We start from the raw sequence: 22215 nt of genomic DNA, 5'->3' as shown, positions 1-22215 counted from the left end.
ACTCTACTCAAACCAAAAACTGGGTTTAATGTGGTACTGTAAACTTCACAAGTCACTCCTCAAGGCTTTGGCAATGGTTTTTCACAAGCGCTGGTGTGATCAGTATAAGTAACAGCATAAAGTATCTATAAAAAATGTCCCAGCTTCAAACCCTGACAGAAACTCAGTGTTGTAAAGTGTCATTTCAACAATGATGTGTCATTTTGATCATAACCACAATGAGGAACCTGACTACAGCTTTCCTTCTCTGCAGCTTCAGTAAGTACTGCCACTGAAATACGCCACAGCTGCGTACTATTTATAAAATCATATAAAGGTATTGATTACATTCATGTTGCTTTTTCAGCAAAATTATCATTATTTCTGTTTCAGGCTGGATCTCTGGGTCAATTTCTGAGTGTCAGACTGTGGAGGTCCAGTCTGGTGAAGAGGTCACACTGACGTGCTCCAACATTTCCAGTTCTCCTACTCAGAGAATCTGGTCAAGAGATCCGAGCCCCGTTGTATCACCTTTATGTTCACGCCTCTTGAGCCTGCTAAATTCTGTGATGTATTTCAAAATGAAAGCAAACATCCAACATTTCAAAATAAAGCAAGTGGAGTTTTCTGACTCTTTGTTTCTGTGAATTTTACATAAGCAACAAGCTGCTTATTGTCGTTTACATATTTAGAGGCCCAAGGTACGATGGTTTTAACATGGATTGACACTTGATTGGTCAATTTGGTGCAATTGTCAAAATAGGGAATGTGATGAAATACTTTCAAGTATCAGACTATTGATCAGTGGCACGATCATAACCACAATGAGGAACCTGACTACAGCTTTCCTTCTCTGCAGCTTCAGTAAGTACTGCCACTGAAATACGCCACAGCTGCGTACTATTTATAAAATCATATAAAGGTATTGATTACATTCATGTTGCTTTTTCAGCAAAATTATCATTATTTCTGTTGTCTGTTTCAGGCTGGATCTCTGGGTCAGTTTCTGAGTCTCAGACTGTTTTCAAATGAAAGCAAACATCCAACATTTCAAAATAAAGCAAGTGGAGTTTTCTGACCCTGGACTTTGTTTCTGTGGATTTTACATAAGCAACAAGCTGTTTATTGTCGTTTACATATTTAGAGGTCCAAGGTACGATGGTTTTAACATGGACTGTCTTTTGATTGGCCAATTTGGTGCAATTAGGAATGTGATGAAATACTTTCAAGTGTCATCAAGATAATAACTTTGTCCTTTCTCCTTGCAGCTCTTAACTTGAATCATTTTCCAGAAAGTTTTTATATTGTCTGTCTGAGCAGGCGGATGAACAAATGAACACTCCGCCTCTTTATGTTGAGACCACTGTTACTGGAGCACAGTTCAGTTACAAACATTGCAGTGATGCAGTCGTACTGTACGCACGATGATGAACTTTACCTTGGTAACAGCTTTACTCTTTACCTTCAGTAAGTCTGATATCTTCTCAATACAACAATTGCTAGCTTTCCTTCAGTATTGTAATCTGCCAGAGCTGAAACATCCAGGCTATTGATTAATAACATAATTTATTTTAATTGTTTGTTTCCTGTTGAATTGCAAGTTTAGGGAATAAGTTACTGGTTGTTTGTTTCAGGTTGGATCTCTGTCTCAGTTTCTGAGTTTCACACTGTGGAGGTTCAGCCTGGTGAAGAAGTCACACTGATGTGTTCCAACTTTAGCAGTTTACCCTCTCACATAAACTGGTTCAGACTGAACAACAGATCCAATGCCAGCTGCATCTCCACTATGATGAGCTCTGATGCCAATGCTTTGTTCTGTGACGGATTTCAAAACAGCAAATTTAATATGACGTCCAACACCACTACCCTCTTTCTCAAGATCAAACAAGTGGATTTATCTGACTCTGGACTGTATTTCTGCGGACTTATCTCAAATGGAAACTCAGTAATTGTCAGTGCAACTTATTTAAAGGTCCAAGGTAAGATTGTTGTGTTTTCTGTCTTTTGTTTGGAAAGATACATTATGTGCTCCACTAGACACAGGACAAAGGCAAAGTAATATTGTAAAAATAACATCAGTTACAGATTAGTAGATTCTTGTTTTGTAAATTTTAGAGTCTGCCACTGTGGCATTTATGGATGAGCTGTTTCAGCTTCCAACAAACAAAGTCAGGTTATTCCATGTAAATGTTTGTCAGATCTTAAACCACTAGCAATAACGTACTGTACAGAGAGTCTAATTTAATAATATCTCCTGTAGAAAATCCTCATGAAAAAACAACTCCGAGTGTGATCCTGGGTGCTGTGACTGTTTTCCTCATAATAGCTGTCACTGGTTTGGCTGTCAAAATCAGTAAACTTCAGACAGGTACTGTCAATGCACATACACTGCATTAACTGCAATGCTTTTCAAATAGCACTTTTATTAACTGACCAGATTTGTTGTTGCTACCTTTTTAGCTGAAAAGGAAGAACAGAATCCACAACAGAGTGAGGTGAATCCAATTTTGACATAGAATTAATACTAAGGTTAAATTAAGGAGAAATTATTATTTTATGTTTTATGATGTAAATGCTGCTGGGATCACTGATGTAAAGTGTTTAAGATGTGTGACTGGACATACTTTTATTTACAGAATCTGGACTCTGATGACCTGAAGGACGCAGCACTGACTTTGTATTCAACCACAATAAGGAATAGGAGGCCTGCATCAGAGAGAGAAGTGGAAACTTGTGTTATTTATGCTGCCAGCAAGTAGACACGAGAAGCTGAAATTAACTGTGGCTCATGCTGGAACTGGAGTTTGCATCATTTTTTCAACAAATATCTGCTTTTGTGGGGGGCTGTTTAGCTCAGTTGGTAGAGCGTGTCTCCCGTGTACTAATGCTCAGTCCTTGTTGCAGCATCCTGGGTTCAAGTCTGACTGGTGACTATTTACTACATGTCGCTCCCTCTCTCTATCCTTCTCCACCTGTACTCATTAAAGGCAAAATCCTACTTTTGTGATAGATTATATTTTCATAAAGGATGTGTAATCATTCTGTTGATGCTGAAATTTAACTCCCACCTGCTGGTTGTCCCCACATATGCCACTACCTTTCTCGGCCAATCTGTCTCTTTAATGTGTATCTAAAGAATATGATTGGTGTCTGAAGAAGCAGGAGCCAGAAAGTCTGCAGCAGTGGAGGAGTGAGTGAGGTACACATTACTTGTTTGACAGGAAGAGACAGCACAGTGTGGTCTGAGCAAAACTGAGGTGAAAATAATGAAGCTTGTTCAGTCCAAGCCTTGTGAGAATAAAGTCTGAAATGAAGCAGTGAAGACTGGCTGACTTCTTCTGTCAGAAAGACAAAATCATCATCTTCTCTATGTTTGTAAAAAAAAAAAAGTTTTTGAAAAAAACACACAGTACATCAATATAGCAACTGTGATGTAAAAGTATATGTGTATATGATGACATTTAAATCTCTGAAGAAAAAATGCAGTTCAAGTTGTTGCCCATCGTTTCACTGTGGTGACAAACCACTACCTGTCTCAGTGAGGTTTCTATTTATGTATCATTAAAAGGTCTCGACCATGAGAAGCTCAGCTCTCTGCATCATAGCCACACACAAAAAGGCTTTTATGTTTACAAAGAATAGAAAGACAATTTCTATTTAAGAATCTTCGTGAGGCTTCCAAAGTGTGTGAGAATTCAGAGCTGCGTTGACAACCTCCGGCAACTGCACAGCGGCCACAACAAGCTCATGTCACGTTGTTTATTCTGCAGATTATAGATTGTTTGAAGGTAAATGCATTTTGCTAATTCAGTTTTGCCCAATTTAATTCAAGCTAGGTCTCAAGTCTCTAAAGGGAAAATAGAGTCTAACTTAATGATATTTCTTGTAGAAACATTTGATGGATTAAAAAAGCTATCTTAATTTCGTTAAAAGGCAGCAATGAGCCACATGGTGACGTGGACAGCAAGTGTAAAAGTAAGATTCTCCTGAAGATTTCTTTCACTGTGCAGATTATCAAATGTTTGAAGGTACATACGTTTGGCTAAATTCAGTTATGTCCAATTTAATTTTGGCAAGAGGCCTGTAGTACAAAGCGAGGTAACTGGCTTATCCAGGTAACTTCAGGAGGAACTTTGTGACGTTGGGTGTAACTTTTAGATTAACCTGTACTTCCAAAGGTGGATAGGTGTTACCCGAGGACTGTTGCCATGGCAATTACGCTGCATCTCTAAACTGCTCTGAGCAGGTTTTGTTCGTGATTAACTCGAGGTTACGCTGCATCTCTAAAATGGACTATACACCACATAGTGTTAATGATGAGAAGTAGGTTATTATTATGGTATGTATACACACCACTTGATAGAACATTTTTAGATTTCATCCTGATTGTTTCACTGCAGTTGCAGCTGAAATTAAGTTATTTACATTCATGCAGCTAGCTCTGCAGCTTTGGTGATTTTAGAGAGGAGATCTTAATTAATTAACGGGACAGTTTATTAGACGTAGCCCATCTGTAGGCTATAATTGAATTATCCTCAGTGTTTTCACATATTTAGACTATTTTACATGTCCAAAAAATGCGGAGCCATGGTGGGGGTTAATAAACCGAGGAAAAAAAATCCAAGATGAAAGTGGCAAATTTACAAAAACAAAACTCGGAAATTCCCCGAAATTAAAATCACAAGAAATCTAAATCAACCTGGTGCTTTCTTCTAAATATGCCCAATCCACTGCAAAGTCTCTAAGGGGCATAATATAGTAATTGTAGGCTAAACTCATGATATTTTCCCACTGCTAAATCCTATTGTGAAGTCTAACATAGTGTGGCAGGTTAAGGGGTTTTCTTCCTCCCGCCACTACTGTATATGGCACTGCGCTGGTGCCCTGACAACCGGATGCCGCTGCCGTGGCCTAGAAGTACAGGTGGTGATGCACCTGTGTCAGTCTCTTTCTTACCTGTGTTGGGCGTCTTGGCTGTTGGTGACGGTGATCCGGTGTTGTGGTGTGCTTATGAGTGCTGTCACAGCTGTTATGGCCTGCAGCGCAACAGTTTAGCCGGTGGTTAATACCCCTAAACCTGCGGAGTCGCCGGTCGGCGGTCCGTGTGGTAAGTGTGCTGTCTGCTTGCATGCCGATGAACCCGTCGGCTGTGTGTGCGGTTAAACACAATGCTCCCTTGATTGTTTTAGAGCGAATCGTTTGCTGTGCAGGTTGTCTCGATCTGGCCTGTGGCTGATTATGTATTGTATTGAGTATATACCATGCGAGATATAATATAATGGTGCTAAATCTTCCCTTCCCTTCAGTGATCTGCTGCCTCAGCTGGGTTTTGAACGGCGGCTCAATCTGTCTTTTTCGTGCTTTGGCTTTGGGTTTCGCTCTCTCCCCCTGTGGGATTGCCCTCTGCCTGGTCGGCCCAGTTCCGGCTCTGTCTTGGCTCTAAGCGGGCTTGCCGGTTTTAGCATCTCTCTGATGGTTGGGTCTAGTAATTGTATATTTAGCTTATACAGTTTTTGTCTTTCATTTTGGTTGGTTTTTAATTAATTGATTTGCATGTTTTGATTCATTTTTGGTGTGTTTTGCTTTATCCTTTTAGCCACGGTGTATTTTAAATAGTATATTGTATATAAAATTATTAGGCCTATACTTTAATTTTATCCAGTAATGGCATGCCTTCTTAATCGGTATATGTAGTTGGTATGTTTTTTGTTTTCTTTTTGTTAAGTTACTTTAGGTTTTTAATTAGTATTTTGTTAATAAAACTATTTGTTTAAATGTGAAACACACTCTGCCCTGGCCTTATTTCATGCGAACCTGTGTGACCTATCAATATTATTTCCTAGGGTGAAATTCCCCAGGTGGCGTTGTTGGCCACTTATTTAAGTTATTACGTATTTAAATAGAATCACACTGCGTGCATAATACACTGCAGAGGGGTGTGTGATGTTGCAGCCTTGCAAAGGAGTTTCTCTCAAAGGTATGAGAATATTCGAGATGTTTACTTGTAGATTAATCTAGGAAATATTTTCCTCAGATTATTACTGATCTCTCTGCTGGCTCCCTTTTTTTTTTTTCCCTATTAGTGGAGAGCCAGGACGAATGAAACACTTTTCAGATACATCATAAAAATAAAACGTTACAGACAGAAATCATTTGTTATCAACTCGCATGTGTGTTCTATCAATACCAGGTGTTATCTTGTTAAAATGTGGAACGACTTCAGTATCACTTTGAAGGAAAGGTGCGCATTGTTTCATTTGTCCCTACTGTGCGGGACGGATGAAATACGACATACATTTAAATAGTTTGTTGTTCTTGTTTTTATTTAGAAAGCTTGACACTACCCTTCTTAATATGTAATTGCAAACTCATTATGTCCTTTTCCTTAATAATAAATGGCTAGCTAAGTTGTATTTATATGAACTACAAAATCTAACGGCTAATGCACATTTGGATCAGATATCGGCTGCCCTTATGTACATCTGCAGCCTGTTTTCCTGGTCTACTGTGAAGATCCTGTTATTTGGCTGTAAGCATCCTGGTGGTCCAGCCTGCAGCCTAGTGTACTCTGCCCCCCACCCCCCGCCGGCGTATCTAAATAAGGTAGAATGGCTGCGTGTCGGGACGAACGAAACGCCTGTCTCAGTCATCCCGACAGTGACCCTTGACCTTTAAACTTTACTAGCTTCTAAACTGTAAAACTTTGCCATTTAAAACTTCAGGATGTGTAAAAGTACTAACTAATCTTATGTTATCATGACCATGGAACAACAAACACAACTCGTCATTCAAAAAAAGATCTCTTGAGTGAATTTACTTTCCGTGATTGAAAACAGCTTCTTTTATATAACTCTGTGAAGTGTGACGTATCCACCTGATTTTTCCCTGTTCTGTTAAGTACTGTGGACTGTATGTGCAGAGGTAGTTTGGCATATCAGACTTGTATGGGCTCCAAGAAAATCGATGCGTTTCAATCGTCCCGGTTCTCCCCTACAATGGACCTCATGTGCAGTTTACTTTTACGTCTTAATCATATTACACATAAAAGAGCCCATAAAATAGGCTACAAAATAGAGAATTAGCCTACAATAAGAACACTGAAGATAATTACAAATTTACTTAATGCGATGCCAACAAGACTCCCTGGCTTTGTCGGCCACCACAATATTAAATTCATATCCTGACACAATCGGGCATTCTAAAATACGGAGCATTCGCCGTTGTGGAAAGACTGTCTGCACAGCTGAACACGCCCCTCTTATGCAAACGCGCACCAACTTCAATTAAGTTAACACCGACTCAACTAACATCTTATTCACTGTTGTAGTACCGTGTAACACCAGTGTAGGCGGTCAGAGTTTGCTTGATAACCCTGAGTTAAACCTGAGTAGGTTGAATTCCCTGCATAATACATCCAAGAAAGGTTAAAGTCAAGGGCAGCTGGACTTGGTACTAGATACTAGAAGTTTCGTCCCTCATTCAAGAGACTTTTGCAGTTCTGACTGACTGGTAGGGAAAGTCAGCTATTTAACCTCTGTGGGGGCATTTGCCAAGATCATTGATACCGCTGGTTCATTAGTGTTCCTGGCTGTGGTAAAGACAGTTTGTGTAGTGGTTCTTTAGTTTCCCCAGTATACAGGGCTGTATATTTCTCTCTTGGACCGCCTACACTAGATTGCTTTTCTTGTGTTTGGGTGTGCCATCTTTGGGGTGTGCCAGCATCTGTCTTAGCGTGTTCTTTGGTTTAAAAAACACGGATGTGGTGTTTGTTGAAAATCCTCCTGACTTTCTCTGATACTCCAGACACCAAGGTCATCAAGGTTCGGGTGTTTTTCACTGTTTCAGAGAAGACGCGCATTTCATATGGCATCAGTCCTTCCTCTGGTCCTCCTTCCCTCAATCTGCTGAGATCATTGCAGGTAACTATGTGCCTATGTGTCTTTTACTCGCAGCCTGATAAACAGTATGGTCTTAAGCCCCTGTTTAACACCGTATTTCAGTGCCCATCTAGTATCTGATATGATGTAATTCAGCACATGCCTGCTCGGTTCTGTACAGGGGTTCTTTACTACTGCTCTCTGCCTCGGGCTTTTCATGTATGCACATCGAAGGGCAAGGAGATCCCAGAACAGAGCCATAATGCCACAATATTAGTTCTTTGATGAAAGTTGTCCTGACTGAAGTGTGATCTTTGGTGCTCTAATGTTCCTCATTATGGTCGTCATCAGTCTGGCCGTCAAAATCAGGAAACTTCTTGCAGGTACTTGCATGTTTTTGTTTTTTTTTTTCTTACAAATGCAGAACTTCCTGTTTGTCAAAACATCAGCAGCAAAATTTACTATAAGAATTAAATGACCATATGTTTCCGTCCTATAGCTCATGAAGGACACAGTGCGGTAATCTCATGTTAACCTAAAGTTGATTAGAATCTATTTTATTTGTTGTCTGGTTCACCTCATCATGTTTTCTCACAGCCATGTTGGATTACTGACTGTAAATACTTATTTACAGAATCTGTGCCCTGAGTTTCCACTGGAATCCACCTCTCCATCTTCACTCCTTCAGCCCCTTTTCCCTTAATAAAACCTGTTTAATTCTGAGTGTTGCGTTTGGGGCCATTCTGTCCTGATTCACAACACAGAACAGTTGTGTACTGTCTCCTGTTAAGTAAAAATAAGAAACATTTATTCTGAAGGATTTGTAAAACACAAAATGCATCAATGTGGAAACTGAACAATTTAACTTTATCATATTATTCATGTGTGTGAAGGTATGCTAAATGTCAGATTTAAACAATGCAATGTATTTAAAATGATTCGTAGCATTTGTAAAACCTCCATCTGCACATTACTGCACTATTTTAACAAACAAGGTACAAGTCTGATTCATTTGTCACAATACAACAGGTTATTTTTAAGTAAAAGTAAAAGTTTCTAACTCCCTTCTACTACATAGCAGACAATATACACAAAAGCACTTGTTAAAATCTTAAACAGAAAGAGACTATCATCACTGGAGCAGTGCTGAGGATGAAATGGAGTTTAAGAGTCTGATAGCTGCTCTGCAGTCTGGTGGTGCGGCAGCAGAAACATATGTATCACTTCCCAGAAAGCAGCAGGGTGAACAGGCTGTGGCTGGGTGGCTACTGTCCTTTAGTATTCTTCGGGCTCTGTGTAGCCACCTCACCACTGATGCTTGGGGAGATGGGTGCCGTGCACATCCCATGCCAGCTTCTGATGTTTCCAGTCAGGATGCTTTCTGTTGCTCCTTTGTAAAAGCTGACAAGAACTTGGTGTGGGAATTTGGCCCTCGTAAGCTCCCTCAATACAGTTGTTTCTGAGCTTTCTTCACCAGCTTGGAGATGTGAGATGAAGATGTCAGGTTCTCTGTGATGCTGATTCCCTGAAACTGTTCACATGCTTCACCTCAGCACCACTGATGTAGACAGGAGTGTGTGTCTTTATCTCATTTTTCCTGAAATCAACAATCAGCTCCTTAGTTTTGCTGACGTGGAGCAGGAGGTTTTTCTCTGAGCACCATCAATTTCTTCCCTATACGAAGTCTCATCGTTGTTTGAAATCTTTCCAATGACGGTGTCATCCGCAAACTTGTGCACTATCTGTCTCAGTGAGGTCTGTATCATGGCTGAGGTCTTCCTGCAGTTGAGGCCTCAGTCATGAAACAGCTCTCTGCATCATAACCACACAAAACAAAGGTCTTCATGTTCCCACAGAACCAACAATACTTAATGAAGACCTTTTTAATGTGAAGATACAATATATCATATATAGTGTTTGTATAGCATGTACAGTGAGCAGGTGTGTGGAGGTAAATCAATCTTGTATCCCCCACACCCCTCCTCAGAGGTCACACTTAACACTTCAGACTTACACCACCAGGTTACTGCCACACGGTGCATCAGGTCTTTCCAACTTGTGAAAAGATGCCTGAAGAAGTGTGACAGTTGCTCAGCCTGAGGGCATTTACTCTGCATCAGGCTGTCAAGACCTGACAGACCACAGCACAGCTACAGCAGTCCCATCCATCTCTACTGTTACGTACTCAGTCAGTGCAGCAACATGATGGATCTTAATCAGAGTCGCACACATAAAATAAAAACCTTGATTTACACAGCTTTATTTTTACTTGCCTGCCCATCCATAGATCTGTGTTTTGAACCTAAAAAGCTGCCATGAGTCACTATAAATACTTGTATTTGTATTCTTTTTTTCAAACTAAAAACAAACAGGCTTGTATCACATATGATGCTAAATAGTGTTGCTAAATAGACACAACTGGAACTGCACCTCTTAAAGTATCAAAAGTAAAAGTATACATTTTAAATGTTTAATTTAAAAAAACGAATTAAATTATTATTCATTATTATTGCGTAATTAATATTGCTGCAGTAACACGTATGAAGCATTTTATATTGTCGTTGGTTGAGATGGGGGTCATTCATATGTTTTATTTATATACATTTGGGTAGTCTAAAACATATTGTATGTTAAAAATTTGTCATGGGTTTTCACTACTGTCTGTGACAGCCTATCAGAGGAGCCTTAATCGCAGGAGGCGTGGCCTTCAGCTGCGTGCTATTTTTCTAGTTACTTTCACAATGTCAGCAACAGCCACAAAGCACACAACTCACATTTGTTGTTGCTGCATAACTGATGAAGACCAGACATATGAACCCCACAGGCCCACTGTGGCACTTTGCACTGTGGTGACAAACAGCTCTGTCTGTATCAGTGAGGTATCTACATCTGTATCACGAGTGAGGCCTTCAGCTCTCTGCATCAGAGCCACACACAACAAAGGCCTCATGTTCCACGAGAGCAATAAAGCTTCATCATGACTTTTGCAAAGATATTCTTGGTGTATTTATTGAACTTGTTATCTAAATGTATCTCTTCTAAAAGCGTGAGAAGATGTAACATGACACTTGCACAGCCTCATATGAAACCGTTCACTCTCCTCCAGGCAGCACTTTTTTCAGACATGACAGACCACAGCAAAGCTACAGTGGGTGCAGCTCCCATCTATCGTCACTGTGAAATGTACTCATGCCTTCTCAATGCAGATGTGTGTTTGCAGTTAAAATGAAACCTTCATTTACACTTGGCTTCAGACTGCCAATCACTTTCAAGCATTCTCACCATTGGCCTGACAGCAAAATTTAAATAAAAATATTACCAAACTTAACTTTTATTAACATTACAGTATTGTGAAATAATCATTGCCAAGTGATATTTATCAATATATGTTTCTAATCATATGTTGCACTTCCAAAGTACCTGAACAACGTAGATCTTGATCAGCCTTTTGAGAGTACCTGGTAAAACATTGAGAATATGATTGAGTGGAATTCACAACATGATGGGCCTCTGTGTAAGTCCCCAAACTCCTGACTCTACTCAAACCAAAAACTGGGTTTAATGTGGTACTGTAAACTTCACAAGTCACCCCTCAAGGCTTTGGCAATGGTTTTTTCACAAGCGCTGGTGTGATCAGTATAAGTAACAGCATAAAGTATCTATAAAAAATGTCCCAGCTTCAAACCCTGACAGAAACTCAGTGTTGTAAAGTGTCATTTCAGTGGCACGATCATAACCACAATGAGGAACCTGACTACAGCTTTCCTTCTCTGCAGCTTCAGTAAGTACTGCCACTGAAATACGCCACAGCTGCGTACTATTTATAAAATCATATAAAGGTATTGATTACATTCATGTTGCTTTTTCAGCAAAATTATCATTATTTCTGTTGTCTGTTTCAGGCTGGATCTCTGGGTCAATTTCTGAGTGTCCGACTGTGGAGGTCCAGTCTGGTGAAGAGGTCACACTGACGTGCTCCAACATTTCCAGTTCTCCTACTCAGAGAATCTGGTCAAGAGATCTGAGCCCCGTTGTATCACCTTTATGTTCACGCCTCTTGAGCCTGCTAAATTCTGTGATGTATTTCAAAATGAAAGCAAACATCCAACATTTCAAAATAAAGCAAGTGGAGTTTTCTGACTCTTTGTTTCTGTGAATTTTACATAAGCAACAAGCTGCTTATTGTCATTTACATATTTAGAGGTCCAAGGTACGATAGTTTTAACATGGATTGACACTTGATTGGCCAATTTGGTGCAATTGTCAAAATAGGGAATGTGATGAAATACTTTCAAGTGTCATCAAGATAATAACTTTGTCCTTTCTCCTTGCAGCTCTTAACTTGAATCATTTTCCGGAAAGTTTTTAAATTGTCAGTCTGAGCAGGCGGATGAACAAATGAACACTCCGCCTCTTTACGTTGAGACCACTGTTACTGCAGCACAGTTCAGTTACAAACATTGCAGTGGTGCAGTCGTACTGTACGCACGATGATGAACTTTACCTTGGTAACAGCTTTACTCTGTACCTTCAGTAAGTACACCTGCCGATTTCTTCTCAATTGCTAGCTTTCCTTCAGTGTAGTAATCTGCCAGAGCTGAAACATCCAGACTATTGATTGATAACATTATGTGCATAGTTTGTTTCCTGTTGAATTACAAGTTTAGGGAATAAATTACTGGTTGTTTGTTTCAGGTTGGATCTCTGTCTCAGTTTCTGAGTTTCACACTGTGGAGGTTCAGCCTGGTGAAGAAGTCACAATGATTTGTTCCAACTTTAGCAGCACGCCCTCTCACATACTCTGGTTCAGACTGGACAACAGACTCAATGCCAGCTGCATCTCCACTATGATGAGCTCTGATGCCAATGCTTCGTTTTGTGATGGATTTCAAAATAGCAAATTTAATATGACGTCCAACATCACCACCCTCTTTCTTGAGATCAAACAAGTGGATTTATCTGACTCTGGACTGTATTTCTGTGGATTTATCTCAAATGGAAACTCAGTAATTGTCAGTGCAACTTATTTAAAGGTTCAAGGTAAGATTGCTGTGTTTTTTGTCTGTTTTTGGAAAGAAAATGTCAAAATGAGGACTAATCTCAACCCACATGAAGTAGAATATTAAACGTAAAGTTTAATTTAATGATATTTCTTGTAGAAGCATTTGATGGAGGAACAAAGCTCACAAGTGTGATCTTTGGTGCCCTGATTATTTTCCTCATTATGGTCGTCATCAGTCTGGTTGTCCAAATCAGGAAACTTCATACAAGTAGGCTACTTACATATTTATTTACTTAAAAATACAACTTTTACAACTACTGAACATCCTGTTTGTCAAAACATATTAACAGCAATATTTTTGAACAATGAACTGACCAGATGTTTCTGTCATTTAGCTCAGAAAGAGGCACAGAATCTACAACCCAGTGAGGTAATAACATGTCAACCTAAGGTTGATCACAGTCTGTTTCATATTTTGTCTGGTTCAAGTCATTTATCATTTAATAATTTTTTTTAAGTTACAGAATGTGGGCTCTGATGCCCTGACCTATGCAGCACTGAGTTTCCGCCCGAAAGTAAAAATAAGCAGAAGGCCTGCATCAGAGAACCAGCTGGAGCCAAATGTTGTGTATGCTGCCACCAGATAGACTCAAGAAACATCTGGAACAGCAGCTCAGAGTGGAACTGATGATTTATCAAACTTCTTCTAAGGAGGACTTATATATATATATATATATTGTGCTGTATCTGCTACAATTTGAATTCTACTTTCCAGCCAAAGTTTCCTTTTCACATGTTTTGTTTCTTTACCGGAGGAGGAGCCAGTAATTAATGACAGACATTAATGATCGTTAACGTGTCCTTTAGCAAGACTTAGAGGGAAGTCTGCAGCAGTGGAGGAGTGAGTGAGGTACATATAACTGGTTTGACAGGACAAGACATTATGGTGTGAACGCAACAGAGCTGAAAATCATGAGGCCCGTTAGATCAAAGCTCTGTGAGAATAAAGTCTGAAATTAATTAAATACTGTCTGACTTTTTTCTGTCAGTATGACAAAATAATCAGTGTCTGTTCATTTGTCAAAAAGCCTTGGGAACGGATTGACCCGGTACAGGGTGCGCAATCAATTTTTGTTTTCCGTCCAAAAACATCGGGCCGACATCTTGTTTAGATCGGCTGCAGTCTTAAGTTTCGTTTGTGTCATCAGATTGAAGTGGAGAAGAAGAGTGTGATTTGGCGGAGGCGATCTTTATCGACCTCTTTTGGCGACCCGTAGGAGCTACACAGACATCCAGGATAAGACCACCAGCCCTGTAGGATGTGGCCTGTAAAAAGCATGGGAGTGCTTTTGGTCAGATATTGGTCTGTTTTTATCGATATTTCAATGTTTTGGAAGCTTTATGTTATTTGGAACGTGGTTGTAAGGAGAGAAATAGTGTTTTAAAGATAACTACCAATAAAAGTGAACATATAAACAGTAAATATGGCCAAAACATAGACATTCGCCTGGTATATTTTTGAAAGATTGTGTAATAACTGTTTCTTTTCATCAAATTTACAGTTACAATTGTATTCTAGGTGTATTAGAAGATATTCAGGTGCATTATAATCTACCTTATGATGGTTTTGATGTTTTATTGCATTAAAATATAGCTTTTTTTTTACTAAGCGAGGATGAAAATATCATATTTTTTCTCTATTTCATCTCCATGTAGTCTGTAATGATAAAATAAATATGTTAATATACAATGGATTTATGTTCCTTATCTTCAAGAAATATGCATCTAGGCTTAATGGTTGAGGAGATATTACTGATTTATTCTGGGTATGTTATTTTAGGTGCCAGGGTCAATTTGGTTTTAAAATGCAGACAGTACATCACTATGGCAACTGCATATTTAAAAGGTGATGTCAAAGCAAGTGTGTGTAATGACACAATGAATCTGTAAAGAAAAAAAAATATATTTTTAGTTTACTTTTAGCAATCTGCTGATTGATATATATTGTTCCACTGTGGTGACAAACAGCCATACCTGGATCAGTGAGGTCTCCAAATCTGTATCATTAATAAGGTCTCGACCATGAGAAGCTCAGCGTTCAACACTTTTATGTTGCCACAGAACAGAAAGACTTTATAAAGTGAAGATGTTTTGTATTTGTAGACATGTGATTGTTGAGCATCTTGTTAGTGGTAAATCAGTCTGTAACAGTCAGTTACTGCTTCCTTCATCACACTTACATAACAGGTTAAATACTCACACAAACATCACTGCTTTCTTGTGAAAAGATGTCTGTTTCAAGGTGACACTTGCAGTCTCACACCAAACTCTGCTGAAGGCTGCACATTTTGAAGACCTGACAGATCACACATCGCCCAAAATATGGCACATTATACATTGGAAGGTGACAGGCGCGTCCTTCATGCCAAAGAGCATCACAGTATATTGCATGAATGCATTGGGGGGGATGAAGGCCGATATGTCGGAAGCACGTTGGTTTAACACTAGAACCGCCTAGATGGTCTGACAGACCGTTGAAAACTACAGCCCATGACTTTTTCCTAAATATGTGTTTGGTGTTTTCTGAAGCTCTTCTGCTGAATTGTCTCCCAGCACATCCACTCCATCTGTGGCTGACTTCTTTGAAAAGGCAACAAACGGTCTGACCGCTTTGAGTGTTTCTGTCACTCATTTGTGAGAAGGCGATTAAGCTAGCAGCACCTAAATTTGGAGTGCACACGTATTAAAGCCTTTATGGTAAATCCACTGAAACTGACCATAGCGAGCTGACAGGCAGGTTAGCGACTTTATCCTGTCAGTTTCTCTCTTTACAAAGACAAGTGTGAGAGTCCTACCTGAAGAGAGGCTGTGAAGTCTTCATGTTACGCCATAGGAAAACCACATACAACATTATTTATCAAATTGGGTCGGGCTTGATGAATTTAGCGCGAGGATACACATGTGACAACGTCCGGTTTTCAAATTAAGGTGTCTAAACAGGATGGTGTTATGACCCTGGGGTCATATATTTTAATTTGTCTGTCTCTCACCCTGTACTGTCAGCTGTCTCCTCCCTTAGAGTGTGTGTGTGAGCGTATGCAGGTAACGGAGAACAGGTGGGCACCACGGATTGGTCCAGCAGAGCTGATTGCTGCCTCCTGATTGGTCCCCTGGATGACAGCAGCCATTTTAAGCCCCATCTGACAAGAACTTTCCCTCCTCTCTCTCTGCCATTCCCAACATGAGCCTATGTAATGTGTATATTGTGTGCTTTCATTGTAAGTGTAGAACCTGTGTAGTGAGTACATTACACTTTGTGAGTAGCTTAACTTAGTAATTCTGATTATTGTCTTTGACAACTTTGCTTTGTTGGTCTTAGCCATTTTGTTTGCTAAGTAGATTTTCTTTGTTGTAGCTTTGTTGTTTCAGCTAGTAGCAGAAGCCCATTTTTGTTTGTACCCTTTTTCTCCTGTTTTTGATAGTAGAAGCTAGTTTAGAGCTTTGTCTTTTCTTTACTTTGTAGTTTTTGGTTAGGGAGGTTTTATTTTTCTTAGAGTATTTTGGTTGTTGTTTTTGGCACTGCTCATCTTCGAGAATAATAAAAAATGCTAATTTGCATTTCCTTTGTTCTGTCCTTGCTTGGGAATGGGATTTTGCATCCAGGATACCCTTAGACCTTAGGACGTAACAATGGAAATAAGACTAATTGGATTATATTCACATTAAATTAAAAGTAAATAGACACATTTAATTTTCTTTACCGGACCCTCTCAGGCCTCTGACCCACCCACCATAGTCTCTACAAATCCTGTGGGAAGCCCTGAGTAAAAAGCACATTTTGATTATTTAATTTATACAATGGTTAAAAATATATATATATTGAAAATAAATGGAAAAAATGTGAATGTACTTGTTTGGTATTTAGCAAATGTTGGGAAATGGGACCTATCTGCCTACAACTTGGAAAAGCACATAGTCAAGATGGAGAGCGCTTTCCAGCGCAGCCACTTGACTATTTTGTAAATATAAACAAGATCTTGATGATGTAAATAGTAGGCTTCACAAATAAGGAACTGTAGCCTAATAAATCTCAACAGTCCGACCACCAGATGCCCAAGAACTGCCGGCTGCTGCCTGGTCCAGCTTACAAGCCACACTGGTCTCTATAAACTCGCATGTCATCTTCAGGTGGAACAATTATTGTAAACAATTATTGTAAACACTATATATGTGTCTTGTGTCAAATGCAAACACCAACAAACAATAACTATTTTGTTCATAAAAATAACATTGTAATAAACAATGCAAACCCCAGCAGCTGTACAATAGGCGGACTGCAGCAGCGTCAATAAAAACGGTTTCCTCCATTATTTCGATGTTTCTCTTTCATTCTGCTAAGTGTTTATTAAAATACATTTAGTAATATTTTACTTGTATAGGCAAGTTATATATGAGTGTAGTTTCATTTTGGCATTGTAAAGCGAAGTGGCCCATTTGGAAGGGAGACGTGCAGCAGCAGCAGTAAATAAATGAATGTACATTATGAAAAAATACAACTGAAAATAATCACTGTATGCAACAGCACAACTTGCTGTCATAAACAGGCAACAGTATATGCCAATGCAATATAGCTGTCAGACTAAGAAAACAGTTTGCTTTGATAACAGATTTTTGTCTGCTTTCTTGTGGATGGATCATCCGCAGCATGTCTTTAAAAAGAATATTTTTATTTGGATATTTTATTTTAATATGGAACCAGGAAATAGAATACCTCAGCGGAGGCAGGGATACTGTATATAGACCACAACAGGGCAAATCTCCAAAATTCTTCCAGCATATGATGGTCTGGTAGACCGTTGAGGCGCCTGTTGAGGGTGCTAGATTGTTGGTGTTCCTCGGCTGCATTTGAAATGTCTTTTTGCTTAGGAAGGTTCCATGATAAGAGCTGGTCGAATTCTAAAAGCTAAGGAAAAGGAGCCTCAATGCTTCCTTTCATATCTCCTTTAGCATAGGGTACACCGGACCATCCATTACAAAAGGAAAGGAGGGAATGCTGTCCCACAATTTCTTGCGGCGGCAACATTTAAAGCGACTCATGTTCTCAAACTCAAACGATAAAATCCATCAATCACATTTAGCAAAATCCCTGCAATACAGATGCACATTATGATACTTGAATAAGACTCACAATTACCTTCTTTCTCTTGGTTTGTTTTATTTTGGCTTTTTTGTAATCTAATAGGCTACTGTTTCAACGCCATTTTATGTTTCGGGTTGTTGAAATAAGCTATAAGGTGCTTTCTACAATAAAATAATAAAATCACCGATTATGACGGATAAAGGATGTTGACCTTGTAAGTTACCATTGGCTATTAAGCTTTTTCTCTCTTAGGCCATAACTTGCTAATATGCATGTATTAAACTGTCAACAATAGGCCTAACTGAGACTCAAATCTTTCCTTGACCTCTTGACGTTTGCAATCGAGGTCTAGGAAAAGCGGTTAGGAAAGGAGATTTTTTTGACTTTTCAGACGCAGACGCAGCTCTAGTGACCTGCCAATATCCCTTTAACAAATCCAATTTGGTAATACACAAAGCGATATCCACCCTGCCATTCATCCGGGGAAAGGGAAAGGAATCTGACACTGTCGGTGCAGAACCGAGTTCCAACAGATTTGGGTGCTAGTAAGCAAGGGGAACTCTCAAGGACATGGGCCTAGCAAGACTGTTTTCCAATAGATAGTTGAATTCCTTTCTCATAACCTCTCCCTTAGCCATCGGACAGCTGTAAGCGTACTGTTTGATAGGCTTGGTGCCCTCTACGTCAATGTCATGCTCAAGCAAATTAGAGCATAAGGGCTTTTTAAAAGGGTTTACAAGGAACTTAAAATGGTTCTCCCATGCCGGAAAACTCTATATGGTTCTAGTTAGCACTGTTACTTCGAAGAGTGTACACATCACTTGTCTGTTAGGAAAAGTGTGGTCTGAGCACAACAAAGGTAAAACACTTGAGGCCTGTTAAGTCCAAGCTCTGTGAGAATAAAATCTGAAATCAAGCAGTGAAGACATGCTATTATAATACAATAAAACCGCAGTTTTGGTTTTCGCCTGAGATAAGTGGTCATAGTATATACAAGCAGGTGGGTAGCACAATATTTTGGACCCTGTACACTGGCATTCTCTATCTTTGTGGGCCCTCTTCACGAGAGGCACCTGCATATTCAGTCCGTTTTGTCCCCAGAGTCCTATGCCCCTGTGTACAAGCATGATAAGATACTCTGTGTCTGTGTATATTGTGTATGTTTACTCTAGACTTATACAAACTGATATATCTTTTGGAGACTTCTAAAGTTTTGCTCGAACATTACCTAGGTTATCTCAAGTGTTATCAGGATATGAACTTTCTCCTTGCAGTCTCAACGACTGTAACGACCGTCGTCACAACACCAAGGAATACTAACGAACCAGCGGTATCGATGACCCGGGATAACGACCCCACTGAGGTTAAATAGCTGAGTTTCCCTGCCAGTCAGTCAGAACTGAAGAAGTCCTTTGGATAAGGGACGAAACGTCTTCCAGTATCTTCAACCAAGTCCAGTTGCCCTTCATTTTAACCATCGTTGGATAACTATGACCTGGATGACTGAGAATCTTCATAGACTCCTTGCAGCTATTAACTTGCAACCATTTTCCGGAAAGCTTTTGTATTGTCAATCTGGGCAGCCCAATAAAAAATTTAACACTCCGCCTCTTTATGTTGAGACCACTGTTACTGGAGCACAGTTCAGTTGCAAACATTGCAGTGGTGCAGTCGTAGAGTGCACATAATGATGAACTTTACCTTGGTAACAGCTTTACTCTGTAGCTTCAGTAAGTACAACTACTGATTTCTTCTTAATACAAGAGAGAGCTTAAATTGACAGTCTACTGATTAATGACATGATTTATGTGTGTTGTTTGGTTACTGCTGAATTAGAGGTTTAGGAAATAAATGACTGTTTTTTTGTTTCAGGTTGGATCTCTGTCTCAGTTTCTGAGTTTCACACTGTGGAGGTTCAGCCTGGTGAAGAAGTCACACTGACGTGTTCCAACTTTACCAGCACGCCCTCTCACATAAACTGGTTCAGACTGAACAACAGATCCAATGCCAGCTGCATCTCCGCTATGATCAGCTCTGATACCAATGCTACGTTCTGTGATGGATTTAAAAATAGCAAATTTAATATGACGTCCAACACCACTACCCTCTTTCTCAAGATCAAACAAGTGGATTTATCTGACTCTGGACTGTATTTCTGCAGATTTATCTCAAATAGCAACTCCGCAATTGACAGTGCAACTTATTTAAAGTTTCAAGGTAAGATTGCTGTAAAGTGCCGGCTTTAATTTGAATTAAAATATATAGACATGTGCCGTTTTCATTCACTGTCAAAATAAGGACTGAAATCAACCCACAAGAGGTAGAATAATATATACGATAAAATGTATGTAAGTGTTTGATGGAATAACAAAGCTAACTTAATTTCTTTAAAAGGCAGCAATGAGCCCCATGTTGACGTGGACAGCAAGTGTAAAAGTAAGATTCTTCTAAAGATTTCTTTCATTGTGCAGATTATCAAATGTTTGAAGGTACATACGTTTGGCTACATTCAGTTTTGTTCAACTGCATTTTGGCCTGGTCTCTAAAGGCAGAATAGACAATAACTTAATCTAATGATATTTCTTGTAGAAGCATTTGATGGATTAACAAAGATAACGATTGTGATCCTGGATGCTCTGATTATTATACTCGTTATGGTCGTCATCGCTCTGGTTGTCAAGATCAGGAAACTTAAAGCAGGTACTTGAATGTTTTTATTTTAGTTACAAATGCAACGTTTATAAATGCAGAACTTCCTCCTTGTCAAAACATATTAAAAGCAATATTTCTGAACAACAACAACTGACCAGATGCTTCTGTCATTTAGCTCATAAAGAGGAACAGAATCTGCAACACAGTGAGGTAATCACATTTGAACCTAAAGTTGATCAAAATGTATTTTACACATTGTCTGGTTCATGTTATGTAGGATGAGTGACTGTAAATAATTTTATTCACAGAATCTGGGCTCTGATGCTCTGAACTATGCAGCGCTGAGTTTCCGCCCAAAAGCAAAAAGCAGCAGAAGGCCTGAATCAGAGAACCAGCTGGAGTCAAATGTAGTGTATGCTGCCACCAGCAGCTCAGAGTGGAACTGATGCTTTATCATGTTCAACTGCTACTAAAGGAGGACTTACCATCACTATCAAACATTCTAATTTTGTAATAAAGATCCTGTATTCACACAAATGTGCTTTAATTTTATTAACTTTGCTTCAATTATAATACTACTTCTATTCCAGCTGTGTCTATATTTGTACATCAAATAGCCAGGTGAAAAATACAGAGCTACAGAAGTTAATCAGTGTTCGTAAAAAGTAGCAGTGCTCCCCCACATGCACATACTGGCATTTTCCACTGTAGTAACAAAGCTGAAAGCACTAGCAATCCGACCAGCCACAGGAAGGCTGGCCTTTATGGAGGACCGAGGACAACAAGAAATACTTGACAGATTCAGAAATAAATAAATGCACAATAAATAAATATCCAAGTAAATGCACAAAAAATACAGTGTCAAATTAATTACTTCTTTTTTGAATGTATTTATTTATGTGTGTGTTATAATATGTAATATTTTTGTCTGTATTATTCTTACTTTGCATTTTCTACCCTATTGATTTCCCCATTGGTATTTATTTCTGTCTCCCCTTTTTACATTTCTCTATGCATTTTTGCCTTATACAAAGGATGTGGCTGTGTCTCAAGGGGTCAACTTCTTGCCTATTGGTTGAGTCAGATTGCAAAAGTCAAAAAGCGTTGCTACTTGGCTTCCTTCAGTGAACTGACGTGTTTAGCAACTCTATTTGAAGACTAACAGCCATGTCTTTATTTTTCATGTGGACACTGACAGACAGTGTTATCAACTTGCGGAATGCACAGACACAGAACTGTGGTAAAGGGAGCCGTTGTTTGTGGTAAGCTCAGAGTCATAGCCGCAGCTATATTTGGAGTGCACACATATTCGAGCCTTTAGGGTAAATGCAGTAAAACGGAGCAGTTGACAGGCAGGGTTAGAGAGACTTTATTCTGTCAGTGTCTTATCTGAAGAGAGGCTATCAAGTCTTAATTGTACCCAATATGAATACAATATGATTATGAATTACAAATTAGTCAGTTTAGCACAAAGATACACTTGTCACAACGTCCAGTTTTCAAAATAAGGTGTTACCACAACGTATACAGTATGCCTTTTGCCCGATGTCAGCTGGGATTGGCTC

General features: G+C 39.3%; 3 protein-coding genes and 1 long non-coding RNA gene across 5 annotated transcripts; all 4 read left to right on the top strand.

The window, feature by feature from the left end:
• Nucleotides 1-1059: 1059 nt before the first annotated feature.
• On the top strand, nucleotides 1060-3515 carry LOC119912075. The gene is made up of 5 exons (XM_038731052.1): nucleotides 1060-1446; nucleotides 1614-1958; nucleotides 2240-2347; nucleotides 2440-2474; nucleotides 2616-3515. The coding sequence occupies exons 1-5, from the start codon at nucleotides 1404-1406 to the stop codon at nucleotides 2736-2738; spliced, it is 654 nt and encodes a 217-aa protein (XP_038586980.1). The 5' UTR covers nucleotides 1060-1403; the 3' UTR covers nucleotides 2739-3515.
• Nucleotides 3516-4182: 667 nt separating this feature from the next.
• LOC119912917 lies at nucleotides 4183-8580 on the top strand. Of its 2 annotated transcripts, none has more exons than XR_005446294.1 (4): nucleotides 4183-5086; nucleotides 7783-7898; nucleotides 8038-8239; nucleotides 8491-8580. It is a non-coding gene; the product is annotated as an uncharacterized LOC119912917 (long non-coding RNA). The 2 variants fall into 2 exon arrangements; XR_005446295.1 differs by having other exon boundaries at nucleotides 4185-5086; nucleotides 7825-7898.
• Nucleotides 8581-12143: 3563 nt separating this feature from the next.
• LOC119911563 lies at nucleotides 12144-14341 on the top strand. Its single transcript, XM_038730467.1, has 5 exons — nucleotides 12144-12389; nucleotides 12552-12896; nucleotides 13016-13126; nucleotides 13254-13288; nucleotides 13377-14341. Exons 1-5 carry the CDS (start codon nucleotides 12347-12349, stop codon nucleotides 13503-13505), a joined length of 663 nt encoding a protein of 220 aa, XP_038586395.1. The 5' UTR covers nucleotides 12144-12346; the 3' UTR covers nucleotides 13506-14341.
• Nucleotides 14342-19668: 5327 nt separating this feature from the next.
• LOC119911562 lies at nucleotides 19669-21497 on the top strand. The gene is made up of 6 exons (XM_038730466.1): nucleotides 19669-19728; nucleotides 19871-20215; nucleotides 20393-20434; nucleotides 20588-20698; nucleotides 20826-20860; nucleotides 20959-21497. The coding sequence occupies exons 1-6, from the start codon at nucleotides 19686-19688 to the stop codon at nucleotides 21094-21096; spliced, it is 714 nt and encodes a 237-aa protein (XP_038586394.1). The 5' UTR covers nucleotides 19669-19685; the 3' UTR covers nucleotides 21097-21497.
• Nucleotides 21498-22215: the final 718 nt, after the last annotated feature.

Source organism: Micropterus salmoides, unplaced genomic scaffold, assembly GCF_014851395.1.
Source record: "Micropterus salmoides isolate LMB-PRFRI ecotype aquatic unplaced genomic scaffold, ASM1485139v1 Ms_hic_scaffold_2, whole genome shotgun sequence".
NCBI lineage: Eukaryota > Metazoa > Chordata > Actinopteri > Centrarchiformes > Centrarchidae > Micropterus > Micropterus salmoides.
The sequence above is the reverse complement of the archived record's forward strand: the minus strand, read 5'-3'. Positions and strand labels throughout refer to the sequence as shown.

Excerpts from the sequence above, each read along its gene's own strand:
- LOC119911563 (XM_038730467.1), top strand. The coding sequence starts at position 12,347 with ATGATGAACTTTACCTTGGTAACAGCTTTACTCTGTACCTTCA. Across the intron at positions 12,897-13,015 it reads AACTTATTTAAAGGTTCAAG|AAGCATTTGATGGAGGAACA; the intron begins GTAAGATTGCTG and ends TATTTCTTGTAG. Across the intron at positions 13,289-13,376 it reads AGAATCTACAACCCAGTGAG|TTACAGAATGTGGGCTCTGA; the intron begins GTAATAACATGT and ends ATTTTTTTTAAG.
- LOC119912075 (XM_038731052.1), top strand. The coding sequence starts at position 1,404 with ATGATGAACTTTACCTTGGTAACAGCTTTACTCTTTACCTTCA. Across the intron at positions 1,959-2,239 it reads AACTTATTTAAAGGTCCAAG|AAAATCCTCATGAAAAAACA; the intron begins GTAAGATTGTTG and ends TATCTCCTGTAG. Across the intron at positions 2,475-2,615 it reads AGAATCCACAACAGAGTGAG|AATCTGGACTCTGATGACCT; the intron begins GTGAATCCAATT and ends TTTTATTTACAG.
- LOC119911562 (XM_038730466.1), top strand. The coding sequence starts at position 19,686 with ATGATGAACTTTACCTTGGTAACAGCTTTACTCTGTAGCTTCA. Across the intron at positions 19,729-19,870 it reads AGCTTTACTCTGTAGCTTCA|GTTGGATCTCTGTCTCAGTT; the intron begins GTAAGTACAACT and ends TTTTTGTTTCAG. Across the intron at positions 20,435-20,587 it reads CGTGGACAGCAAGTGTAAAA|AAGCATTTGATGGATTAACA; the intron begins GTAAGATTCTTC and ends TATTTCTTGTAG.